Source organism: Coturnix japonica, chromosome 21 (genome assembly GCF_054131305.1).
Source record: "Coturnix japonica strain WE chromosome 21, WE-NBRP24, whole genome shotgun sequence".
Taxonomy (NCBI): domain Eukaryota; kingdom Metazoa; phylum Chordata; class Aves; order Galliformes; family Phasianidae; genus Coturnix; species Coturnix japonica.
In genome coordinates, this window is record NC_140683.1 from 7,569,782 (window position 1) to 7,583,183 (window position 13,402).

The following is a 13,402-nucleotide window of genomic DNA, read 5'->3' on the forward strand; positions in this document are numbered from 1 at the left end:
GGAGCAGAGCTGAGCTGAGCCCGGGCGGCGTCGAGCGGAGCGGAGCGGGCTGGAGCCCTGCGGCCGGGCGGGGAGGGTCGGTACCCGGCGCTGTTAGAGCTGAAGCGGGCGGTCAGAGGGAGAGAGGAGCCACGCCGCCACCATGGGGAACCGCGGGATGGAAGATCTGATCCCGCTGGTCAACCGGCTGCAGGACGCCTTCGCCGCCATCGGGCAGAACGCGAACCTCGACCTGCCGCAGATCGCTGTGGTCGGAGGGCAGAGCGCCGGCAAGAGCTCGGTGCTGGAGAATTTCGTCGGCAGGTAACGGAGCGGGGAGAGCTGCGGGCTGTGAGCGGAGCTGCGGGCGGTGCGTGCGGCACAGCCGCGGGGTGTGCGGGAGGGGCGGCACGGGAGAAGCCGCCGGGTGCTTGAGCGATGCGATGTGTGTGTGTATAGTGCGGTGTAGGGCACGGAGAGCGATGTGTGTGTGTATAGTGCGGTGTAGGGCACGGAGCTGCCGGCTGCACGCGGCGGAGCCGTTGGGCGCACGGGCGGTGCGGTGCATTGCGAGAGCCGCGGGGTGCGCGCAGTGCGGGGCGCTGCGGGGCGAGCAGGGGGAGGGATCCGCGGCGGAGCCCCCGGCATTGCCGCAGCTCGGGGCTGGAGGGAGCCCCCGTTACATAACGGAGCGGAACGGCCCCGAATCATCCCCCCACCCCCGGTCAGGTGCCCCCTCGGGTGTGCGTGAGGCTGAGGGTCGGTGTGATCCGCGTTGGGTGCCGCGTCTGGAGCTGCGGGAAGGACGTGCCCGCATCCCCGCTGCTACCATTTTGTGGCAGGCGATGCACCGCTGCCTTCCCTTCATGTGACCTTCGCATTCATCATCTGCAACTTGAGTCAATGGCAGCGCCGTGATCCGCTCCGACACACAACACCTGGGGAGGGGTTGTTCCTCAGCTGTGCTGACCTCCTTAATTAATTGCATTCAGCCATACGCAGGTTTAGCTATCAAGGTATTTTGTGATGCTGTAAGCAGCTTGCTGTTGCCTTGCCTGAAAGCAGCAGCTGCTGTGATACCTGCTCAATGCTTGCGTGGGCTTTTCTTTATCAGAAAGCTGTATTGATGACAATGGCTGTGGGATGCTGTTCTCCCACCATTCTCCTCTTTCTGTTTAAACATACAATACAGAACAGCTTGTGAGGGAGGTCTGCAGTGTGTACGAGTTGTTTGTTTACCTGCAAGCCCCCCAAATTCTGTTCCTGTGCCTCGAGCAGTGCTGCATACATGGGCTGAAGGCACAGGATTGTGCTTTCTCTGAGCCAGATACAGCAGGAGCAAGATTTGTTTAAGATACAGAAACACATCCAACATTTGGGATCCTTTCTGATCCTTCAGTCTATGCAATATCCCCCAGAGATCCTGGGAGTCCTGCAGGGAAGGACATTGCATGAATGCGTTTCACTGAGCCTCATGTCACCGGGATCCACCTTTTTGTTCACTAACCCAGACAAAAGTACAAATTCCTACCCATGAAGGGGAAGATTTGCAGCCCCACAGCTTACTGAAGGGGAGGAGGGGTCTCCTGGAGCATGTAAGCACAGCGGGTTCACCTGTTGGCTCTGCTGTTTTCATGCTTTCTAAGTACTGGCAGCCTGACCTCGTAAATCCTTTTTAGAGGATCTGTGCAGGCAGTGCTGCAGTGTGCTGGATGGCTGCAGGACTGCAGGAGGGTTTGTTGAGGGATGGTGGTTGGGGTGTGCTGCCCCTTTCTTTGAGGCTGAGAAAACATAATGGGGTCATGGTCATCTCCACTGGGATCAATGGGAGCTGGGGAGTGTCTGCCTGCTGGAGGGCAAGGGAATGAAATTGTGCTCCTGGTTTCCATTTTGTGGATGATTCCTGGCAGGACCTGTGGCCTCAGTGACCCGTCAGTCTCTCCAGCAGTGTGCTATGGTGGCTTATAGGGAATGCAGTAATGGTGGGTCCCCAGAGCAGGAGCTGTGTGAAGCTGTCCATAGCAAAGCGTATAAGGGAAATAATTAGGCTGGAAATTAAAATCATGTCGAAGGGAGGAGGTCCTTTTCCATTTGATAGCATTGAATGCTGCCTGGATTAGAGACTGGTAACGTGAGGCATCTTACACAGAATATATGTGTGTATGCTGCAAAACCTAAACCTTCTAGAATAGCACTGGGAGCCTGTAATGCATCGTGTTACTGTTTTGTGTAGGGTTGAAAAACACAAGCAGCAGCTATGGAAGAACAGAATAAGCATGGCTCCTCATTGTGCTAGTGGCGTGAGGAGGAACTGTGGCCTGCTGTGTACAAATGTCATTGTTAGTGTGGCCGTGGCATATGTCACATCTCCAGCCTGGTGCTGGGATGGTGGTGCAGCAGCTGCTCACTGCACGTGGAATTAGGGTGCTGATGAGCTGCTCAGAGTGCTCGGAGGTCTGCATGCAAACAGCAGCTGATGCAGTTGTGCTGCATGATGTGCTTGGTAGAGATGTTCAGTAGAGGGGCTGGGCTGGCTTTCCCCTCCATACCTGTCAAACTCATTCCAAATGATCAAGCTGTGTTCATGCAGCAGGACAACCTGCTGGTCCCTGTGCCAGCCCCAGGCTCTGGCTGTGCAGGACTTCAGCCCAGGGCTGCTGCTGACATCTTGCAGCAGCGCTGAATCCCACACATGCAAAGCCTCAAAGCACAGTGGAGTGTTGCTGACTGCAATCGGTGTTTACTTATGTATCTTCCCAAACAAATATCTTTTTTTCTTCCTGCACACGAAGGCTTCTTAGTTGCTGCTAATTACTCCTTCAGTGTCACTTATTCTGCTGCTAATGGATTATCCAACAATGCAGAGCCTGTGTTTATAATACCAGATGTCGACAAGGCAGCTATGTGTGCTTTTGCTGCCGGGGACTCAGCATGGTGGCTGCTGTAGCAGCTGATGGTGTTAAAATCACTGTAGGGATGAGAGAAGCTGTGCAGAAGCCAGCCAGGTGACACGTCTGTTTGCAGACTGCTTTATCCTGGGCCTCAGAACTGGTAGGAAGGTTAATCTGGTCATCTCTAGGCATTTGCTGCTGCTGTGGTTATGGGCTCAGGGGATAATTCGCATTGGAAGAGACCTCGGAGGGTCATTGAATCCATGCTTATGGTGTTGGTGCCTTCCTGCTGCATTGCTCCTTGTGGGGAGAACAAGGCACCTCTGACTTGTGCAGAACAGATGGCCTAAGGGGGCTGCAGGGAAGGCAGTGACTGTGAGCTGGGAACAGTGGGTGGAAGGACTTGAACGGAGGTGAAACCATCATGTTTCTGATGAAGGGATCCAAGCAGCGCCAACACTGTGAGGATTGAATCCATCAAATTAATTTGATCCCAGACCTGAGCATTCATCTCAGAAGCATCCTTCTCCCTTGCAATCTTATATACCCCTAACCAAATACCAACCCACCAGGCTTTGATGGTGTATGCTGAATTTGCTTATGGCTGTAAATTGCCTGGAAGGAAGTTGGCATTGCCAGAGTGGTGGTAGAGACTCTAATTGCAAGACATGTGTAATTATTGTATGATCTACGAGCTGGACAAATGCTGTTGCCTATTTGCAAGTTAAAACCATAGGCATTTCTTAGAAAATGACTTATTCAGAGCTGTAGAGCACAGTGTGAGAGCCAGGAGTAGGGCTCTGCTTTCAGGGAAATGCATCGTGGTCAAATAATGGACCTTCAAATGGCAGCAACCTTTAGTCCTTAGTGAAGAAAGTACCTCTTTTCATCCAGCATTAATTAGAAGGCTGATAAAAGCATGGAGTGCTGTGATAGAATGGGTAGTGTGTTACAGAGACCATGAGATAAATGATTCTAGCTTTGGAGAAATCTATATGGCTCCTAGCAAAGACTTGGAGGAGGAGAATCAGTAGGAGGAGATGCGTAATTAAGTTAAAACAGAACATAACATGGGTGGCTGTCAGAAGAAAAAAGGATGCCTGAATCTTGAAGTTTGTAGGTGCAACAGTGCCTGTGTTTGTCCTCTGACTGCTTCTGTTAGTCGTGCAGGGGTTGGTTCAAGCAAATATAGGTCTGGTATCTTTTCTGCTTCCTGCAGCAGCTGGGTGCTCTCTGCAGACCTTGCTGTCTGATTGTTGATCGTATCTCTACAGTGGTGACTTCTGGTAACTGCCACAGGCCTTAGATTTTGTAGGAAAAGAGAAGCTTATGGCATCTTTCAGACTGTTCATGCAGCAGAGAGGAAACCAGCTGTACCTGATTTGGAAGGTGATGCTCATGTCATGCCAGGTGGGGTTTGCTGGGACCTGCTGGTGTGTGAAAGTGGCAGGAATTTGTCACCTGAGAGCTGACAGGTTGGGAGGACAGCTTTGGTGCTAGAGTGGTTTTCTCTTGTTATCACAGTTATCCTTGTGTTGGGAGTTCTGAATATTATTCCTTTGGTGATTTGAGATGGGTAAATGTTGTCTTTCGTGCTTGCTTTATAAACACTGTGCTGTGGCATCAAGCTGATAAGGGTCAGCAAAACCAGTGGGGAGGGGGGAGAATCTAAAAGCAATCCCCTGTGCTGATGCAGTTACTGTTTCTCAGCACTCCATGTGCTTACTGTTATTACAACTTTTTAGCTGTGGACAAACTTTGTTTTTAAAGGCTGCTGGTTGTTTTTGGTAGCCACGGATCAATCCCTCGCTGGGGATGCCAAGTGAAGGCCTTGAACCTGCCTTCCCCAGTGAAGGCAGAACTGCACTGTACTTAAATAGAAGGAGTGGGAGTCTGTCTGCTGTGCTGTATCTGAGGCACCTTCTGTAAATGTTATTCCAAGGCAGGAAGCTGGTCCCCTTCCTGGCCGTGTGAATTACTCAACATTGCTTCTTTGTGCTTCAGGCTCCAGCCTGACTATCCGAGAGTGAGAGAAAATGCTGGAGTGAAGACTTCTTAGCATCTTTAAGATGAACCCTTATCGTAGGGAAACTGAAGAAGTAGATGACATAGCAGAATTTAATCAAGGAAATGGAGCTCTTGTTGTGTTCCGGCTAGAGGGGTGAAACTTGTTATGATGCACTGAGCAGATTTATTAGGAGCAAACCCATGAGGGCTCCACCCATGTGAACCAATCCTCCAGTTTTTGTTTCAGACCATGCACTTGAGTGGCAAAAACAAGACATTGACAAGGGGTGGTGGGCAGTCGCCTCAAAGCATGTGGAGCTCAGCCTGTATTGCCCAATGTAGAGTTGTTTTTGAGGTGGCATCTGTGATGAGAAGCCCACTGGCAATATGCACAGCAAACCTTATTAATATGTCACTAAGTAAAGAGAAAAACAGTTTTGGGTGTAATGCTTTCCTCCTTGGACTCACAGATCCGTAACCGTATGAGTCAGAGTACTGCTGGCTGGGAGGAAAGCTAAAATGAAATCTGCCAAGGAGAAGAAAATCATGCACAGTAAGGAGACGGCCCACTGGTGGCATGATTTCTCATTGCTCTTGAGCTGAATTATTTCTGATGTTATGACAGATGGGTCTGGCTGGCCTGAGGTCGGAGCTGTGCTGCAATGCTGGGGTCTGGGTGCCGATCGTGGGTGCCTTTCCTAGAGGCTGTTGGTCTTGGTCACATCACGTGTGTATATCGTTAATGGATACTAGAAATGATACCAGAGAAGGTTAACAACAAGAGACAAGCTGTTTTTCATAGCAATAATTGGGACCTCTGTGATGGTGATGCAGCAGTGCATGATGAGCAGTGCCTTCCTTGCAGCAGTGGTGTGTGCGGCCTCATGTGCTGTTTGGTACTGGGCATCTTTGGAGGCTGAGGGTTGCTCTGCAGAAGCTGGCAGCATGCTTGCTGGGTGTGAGGATTGGGAATTGCTTAGAAAGCACTGATGTGCTGCACTAAGCAGGCTGGCAGCATCACATGTGGGTATATAGACTTTGAGGTGCTTTGGTCACAGAGCTGTGGACTTGTTGAGCTGTGTATCTGCAGGGTGGATCTCACCTCCTTTGCCAGTTGAAGCCAGCAGACTCTGAGGCTCTGCAGAGCCCATCATGGCCTGGAGAGATGAGCCCAGAGCTTTGGGCCTGGTGACCTTAAACACTTGGGTGGTCTGGTCAGGTCTGGAGTGGCTCAGGCACGTTCTGAAAAGCTCCAAAGTTCTGTTTCTCTTTATATTTATGGTCTTTCTAAAACATGTGTTATGCTTATTATTGGGTGACTTGATGGAGTTTGGTCAGGGGAGACCTTGTTGCTCCGTACAGCCCCTGAAAGGAGGTTGTGGTGAGGTGGGGGGTCAATCTTTGCTTCCACTTAATATTGATAGGATGAGAGGTGATGGCCTCATGTTGCACCAGGAGGTTTGGGCTGGGTATGAGGGAGCATCTCAGAATGGTTGTGCAGTGGAGCTGCCCAGGGAGGTGGTGGAGTCACTGTCCTGGGGGTGTTCATGAAAAGAGCAGACATCAATTTGAAGGACTTGATGCTTTGAGGTGAGATGGTGTTTTGGACCCTGCTCAGCAGCTTCCTGCAGTTCAGCCTAGCACACATTGGATGCAGGCGTTATGCAAGCTTCTCAAACTGTTTTGCTGACTGGAAGCAAACGTGCCAACTTCTGCCACTTTTCTGCAAGTCTTATGACTCGTGTGGCTTTTCTTAGAGCCCTGGGCACAGCGGTTAAGCTGACAGAAGAGCAGTGTGGATTTTGTATTGAGAACATCCATTTTGGGGATGCTTGTGGGTGTCCTTTAAAGAAAAGGACGTTGTTTCCTGAAGTGCTCCAGGAGATAGAGCTAAAGAATTCCAAATTCTGTAAGGCCTTGTCAGATGTGGGCCTTCCCATTCTGGAAATCAGAGCTGATGTCCCTGGGCTATAGCAGAGCTGTAAGTTCTGTTAAAATACTTGTACTGCGGCCATAACGAACTAAAAAATTATGCAGAGTGAAGCTTGGAAAAAAACCAGTTCTTCACTCGACTGAAACAGGAATTGAATTCAAGTCTCGGGGGGTGAAAATACTATTTTAATAATTTATTGCCTCAGCAGTCCCCTTTAACACTCCGTTTCCTGTTTCTTATGGCTCCAGGTTGTGTTGTTGCAGCTGTGTTGAAGGGTGAAGAGTTAATAGTGTCTGAGCAAGCAGAAGGATTGTGGAGATCCTGCCTGGCTTTGCTTGGACTGTCATTTTGTTTGTGAAACTGTCTTGGTGTAAGAGTGGCCAGCACAGTACCTGGGAAAGGGCTGAGCAGATATTAAAGTGATGCTGCTGTGGATTTTGGCTGAAGAACCAGGCAGTGTTGATGTAATCCTATATTAAATGCAGTGTGAACTGCAGCCATGTTTCAGAATAGCTTTTCAGTTGTATTTAGGCTCTGAAAGCATCGCTAGGCAGAATTCTACGGAGATGCTGTGCAGCTGATGCTCAACATCTGCAAGCATTTTTACAGCAGAGTCAACTTACCCTGGAGATCATTAAGAAAAAGCACTTTTTTGAGACTGGAGAAGCAGGGCTGGGGGAGGCTGTGCTGAGTTTCTTAGCATAAGGAAGAGATACCTAAAGGCAGAACCTCTGAACAAGCCTTTGTTTTGCTCCTCTTCTTTGCATTCCTGTCACTCTCACACATGTAAAGGCAGAGTATCTTTGGTAGGATCTGGCTTGGGGCTCTGACAAAAATCAGCAGCCCATTGCAGCTCTGGGAGCAATTTGTCATCTGAGTAATTACAAAGTTCTATGAGCAGGGCCTTATAATAACTGTTCATTTGCTGCCTGATTACCAGCACAGGGATGGTTCTCCGTCAGTGAAGGGGTGTACCTTGATGGGCTGTTAGCTCAGAATTAAGCTAGCAGAAAACAGAGCTCTAACTCCTACTTTTAATGGTGATTTTTGGCTCCACTGACTTGCCTGTGGTTCACTCTGCACATACACTGCTCTGAGTGGGGATGGAGCTCTTTGATTCTAATGCACATTAGATTTTTCTCTCTTTCTGGCTGCTGTGATCTCTAGAGTAATCTCTGGATATTTCTTAAGCTGATTGTGCTTTTACTTTTAATAGAAGCTCATCTATGAATAGCTGGGAGTTGCCTGAGCGTGGAGATGGCCTTGTGAGGTCTGCAGTAGTGGTACAGCTCAGGGCAGGGAGGGGACCAGCATATACCAAAGTGCAGAACATCCCCTGGGGATGTCATGCTGCAGAGTTGATGCTGCAGCTCCAGTGCTGAAACTCAGGGTATCTCTTCTGCATCAGCACAGCAATCAGAAGGCAGGCAATGCATTTCCTTTCTCTGTTTTGGTTTGGTATTTGGGTTCCTAGGGATTACTCTATTTGTGCCTGTTCATACATAATATATTTGTCATGCAAGGCCTGTGAACTTCCTGGCACTCCACGTTCATCTTAGGTCAATTTATCCTTTCTGTGTGGAGAAGAGGGGAAGGAGTGGGAAGATCAGAAGATGCTGGGTGGTTTGTCCAGGTCATCACTCCTTAGTTTTACTATAGGTTCAGGGTGCCCGTTTAAGTGCAGTACCAATTTTGGCACTCTTCTGCTCCAAAGCTCTTCATGAAGACATAGCCTCCTTTAGAAACTGCATGGATGTGTACCTGTATATAAACCTGCCCTTTTTTTTGTCACTTATAGTCACTGTCTGATGTTTACCAGAGAAGCAGTAATCCCTGGGCCGTGGGATGCTGTGCCTCTGGCTGTCTCTAGCAGATACCCCTGGGCAGGAGGCAAAAAGCTTCCTTCTTCTTGGGGCTATCGATCCCACTTTTGTTTTTGGTGTAGCTTGGAAATGGAGATGTCTTCAGTGGTTTTTAAAGTAGAAATTAATGCTTCCGTACTGGCGGTGGTAACAGTCTGCTTGTTTTTCTTCAAGGGCTTAAGAAACAGCATCTCTGCGCTGTGTTTCCAGCCAGGGTGATCCTAATTATAACTGAAACTGCAGAGGTGCAGTGCGTAGCAAGGAGCTTGGCAGTGTTCCTGTGTACTTCACCACACAGCAGAGGTATATGTTGGCATCTTAAATTCCCCCTGCAGGGTGGCTGTGCACCGTGGCCAGGATGCGCTGGGGCTGAATGATGCAGTTACCCTGCAGAACTGCCCTCCCTGCCTCAGCCACCAGCAGGGAACCAGCCTGCCTTCCTGCTCACAATACTCTTACCTATGCAAGGTAAATCTTCAGGGTACATGAATCCAATTGTAAACACCTACCACCTATACCTGGACAATGGTGGCACAGCAGGGCTTGAAATGCCACCCCCTTCCTCATATAGCTTCTGTGGGTTCTTAATAGTGGGCTCCAAGTGTTTCTGCCTCTTCCAATGAACCTTTTCAGTTCTCTGTACCTTTTGTGGCATTCAGGCTCTGAGGAGACTGTCTGGGAGTGGAGGAGGTGTCATGCTGCAGTGACGGAATGTGCCTTGAGCTATATTTGTTCTCCTTGCAGCAAATACCAGGACGCCAGAGGTGAAAGAGTTTTGACAAGACATCTAAGATGACACTTAACTATGAACCTGTGGTGTCTTTGGATCTGTCATTGCACCAGTTTCCTTTTGTAAAGGAGAGAAAGGCAAAAAGGAGGATAAGCCCCTTTATATCAGGAATCTCCATATCGTATCAATATTGGTTACTTCTGCATGGACTGTTGGAGTTCCCCAGCACAGGAGAGCCTTTGCTGTAGGACTCTGGAGAGCTGGGACAGATTAAGACACTGGTGGTGGAGAAATAGGAAGGTGAATGTGTTGCTCATCAGTTTGAGCATGTTAACACTAGTGTGTTGTAGTGTTTGTGCTTCCCCATCAGTCCATCATTCCTATTCCAGAGGTTTTATTGTATAGCTTGTCCTTTGTTTCCTCTCTGCTCAAGTTGCAGGAGCTGTACAGGCCATGTTTTAAAGGGCTGCCACTGTCCTCCTATGGCAAAGCCAGGATTTGTCAGTAGATTTGCTCTGCTTTAGCACAAACAACACTGCTACAGAATTGTGACAGATCAGTGCAGCTTGAGGAGGCAAGCAAAGATGCTGGGTCATGGGCTTACCTTTTGTGGCTAGAAAAACTGGATTTCTTTTCTACATCTGGGACTGAGCTGAATTGATATTTATAGGGTTTTGATGCCTAGAACTGTCCTTGTGAAGGCTGCTGTCTGAAACTTGCAGGGCTGATATTGGAGATGATGCCCTGCAGGTGAAGCTGCATATTTTGTCTGTGACTTCTTTCCAGTATCTGTATGCTTCAGTGGGAGTAAAAGATAAACTTGCTTCCATATGATGATTGAGAAAAATCATCAAGGCACACAAAGTCTGCTTTAGAGCTGCTGGGATGGAGAGCACAGCACGTCTGTGTCCATGGAGTCCTCTGCACCCAGGCAGCGCAGTGGGTGCTGTTCCCCTGGATGCTGGTGCTGGGTTGGCTTCTTGCTCTTCAAATGAGCTGAAGAAGCAGAGCCGTGTGGTGAAATGAGCTTTGTTTTCTTCCTGCTGGGATTCTCATCCTTGAAATCTAAGCTGTGGTTTTCCACGAATGCGTAATCCTTGCTGCCACATCCACTCCGGATGCGCTGGGCTGCTTTTTCCCTTGAGTTCCTGATACTGTCACGTAGAATCAGTGCTGCTTTATTCTTCACCTTGAATATCCCAAGGCGGAACACAAGATCCAGGGCTTCATTTTCTATTACCCAAAGGATCCCAGGGGAAGCTGCACAGCAGCAGTGCTGTGGTTCTGCAGCCTCTCAGGACTCTTCCCCTCTGTCTGCTGCAGCTGACAGTCACTGCGGCATTTGCTATAATGGGCACTGACTTTTTGAGACCAGTCATTGCACCATAGGCTGTACCACTCTCTAAATAATCCTCAGTAAAACAGCAGGGCCTCCGAACAAGAAAATCCCTTTACGGCTGCTACCTGTAAGGAATACAAAGAGGAAATTGGTTCACAAGAGCACCTGAGGTGTTGCAGTGTCCTGTCTTCCTTTTCCCATCTGTGCTTTGTTCCCTCTCATGCTCTGGACTAACCCATCTGTGGGAGCGTGGCAGGGAGGGATCTGGCAGATAAGTCAGCCCTTGAAATGGAGGAGGGGAAGGATATTACTCATTAATTCTCTCCCAGCGGAGAGGAACTGAGGCAAATGATGATGTGGGTGAGATGGGTTTTGTGTGCTGTAGGAATACCCCTTGTTTCTCCTGCAAGCTCTTGACCTATGGCTGCAGACCCTTGTATGAAATCTGTCAGCCTCAGCAGCTCGGGGCTGATGCATGGCAGGGAGGGAGCCGTGTGGACATAAAAACTGATTTGTTTCTATGGAAACAAGTAGATTTCACCATGTTGTTGGGAAGTAGGAGGGGAATTATCCCCATGGGCCTGGTTTTGTCTCTCGGATTGGATTGGCCGCTGTACTGCAATTGTAGAGCAGCAGCCCATGAAGGGATTATCTATCTAGTCTGGGATCACAAGCAGGCAGAAGCACGTGGATCCAATCTGCTCCCGCTGCGGGCTTCCTCTGCAGGAATAACACAAGGCTCTGCAGTTGCATGCCAGGACTCCCCGGGTCACAGCCCTCCGTGGCACTTGGTAGTAAAGAACTAACCTTGGTCACTAATAGCTGGAAAGGAAGCCTGCATTACAGCACACACAGCTGTGACTGCATATCCTGTGCAGATTTTCTTCCAATTAAGATGGCAAAGGTGCTGGGCTGTGCTTGTGCTTTACTGCACTGTCTAGGTGTGCATTTCTAGCAAAAGCTGGAAGCTATTTGTGGTGTCTGCAAGGAGAAGTTGATCTTTCTGACAGAGGCTTCAAGTGCTGCTTGAAATCCCATCTTCTGAAAGTATTTGCCCATCTATGCATTGCCCAGCAATGGCTCGTGAGAGGGAAAGCTTAGATTTCTAGGTAGGAAGAAGGTGCTCAGTGGAAAACTGGCAACATGGTGATGTCTGTCTGTATTTGAATCTCCTCCCAAGGTGTTCCCTTCTTTGTGTTCTTTCTCCCCTCCTACAGGTAGAATGAAGAAGCAACTTGACCTTCTGCAACAGAAACACTGTCTGCTCAGCTTCTGTCTCCCCTCCCAATGCATGGGGACTTATATATTACATAAGCTGAGCTATGGCTATAGTGTTAGAAATCCTTGGTGACTCCATTGTAGCAGAACTAGGGAGCTGATCAAATGTATTAACTCTTGTTTTTGCATGGATGCATCAGAGGAATGTTGCAACATCTCTACCTTTGCTCCAGGTCATCTTAAAGTACGCAGCCCCATCTGAAAAGTAGGGCTGGAACCTGCAGTTGACCCCCCCCAGCATAAAACTACATATGTGGGTTTCCTTGGGATCACTTCAGCCACACAACAGACTGCCCAGGGATCGGCTGTGCTGCCCACTCAGTGGGCTCATAGGGTATCAAAGGGAAGTGGAGTAACTGGGCTGTAGGAATACTGACTTCTGTGGGTATCTGCTGCTTTGTGGGAGTACTGCCATGATGCTCCTCTGTAGCTTGATGTGAGCACAGCTCGTGTATGGGGGATGTGGTGCAGCCATGACTCGACATAATGCATTCAGCTGCTTTCCAAATCTTGATGTTCTCTAAAGCTAATGAAGCAAAACAGAAACGAGCCTGAAGGATTCACATGAAAATCAACAACAGAAAAACATTCTTATCCCGCTGCTTTTGGAGACCTGAGGGGAGTCGGGCTGGAGGGGGGCTGAGTGAAATGCAGGGGAAGGAGATGTGGAAAGCAATGAATGAAAAAGGCAGTAATTGCAGTGGACTCTTGGGAACTGCTCTGTGCAGTCAGAGATAAGCCAGAGCAGCAAAGTTTGATGTCCTTTGGAAGAGGGATGGAGGGGGGCAGGAGGTGATAAGGGAGAGAGCCTCTTCAAAGCAAATGTTCTTGTAACGATTACAGTGTGCTTCTCTTTTTGCTTGAGGAGACTGAGGTCTGAACCCAGCTACTAGCGCTGAAATATCAGTGACACAGGGGAGCATTTGTTCAGAGCCTGTCTCCTGTTTTGTTGTCTGAGCTCCCTCAGCCCACGTTTGGCTCAATAAATGCCTTCTGAGGGCTGAAACCCATTCCTAATTGGTGCTTCTGCTCAAGGCACGTGTGTTCTCCCGGAGGCCCCCAAGTGGCACAGTCTATTTCAGTACCTGTGGCTTTGTTCTGTAGGGAAGGTGTGTTTTGGGTTTGTGGGTTCTTTGGGACGCTTCTGCTCAAGGTGATAACATGGCACTGAACAGGGGATTGTTGTCTTTGCATATCTAAATCAATGGCTGGGCAGTTGTGTCCCATGATGAGATGGAAGCCCACCTATCTTCTGTCTTTATGTCACTTAGTCCCTGATGGGAGGGAGACGAAACCCACCATTATGTTTGTCTGTGAGGGCAGGGATTTGACTTGCTGTATGTCAGGTTTTACCCAGCTGACCACACAGTCCCTTGGAGCACA

At 49.1% G+C, this 13,402-nt stretch overlaps 1 protein-coding gene across 30 annotated transcripts in view; it reads left to right on the plus strand.

Moving 5' to 3' along the window:
* The window catches only part of DNM1 (dynamin 1), a 56,531-nt gene continuing 43,129 nt past the window's right edge, over positions 1-13,402 (plus strand). For all 30 annotated transcript variants that reach the window (XR_014936294.1, XR_001558679.3, XR_001558678.3 and 27 more), the window contains exon 1: positions 1-303. Coding sequence is in view for 21 of the 30 variants with exons in the window: in XM_085521398.1 (XP_085377524.1) it covers positions 143-303 (161 nt within the window). In the remaining 9 variants the exon portion in view is untranslated. The remainder of the gene's footprint in view (positions 304-13,402) is intronic.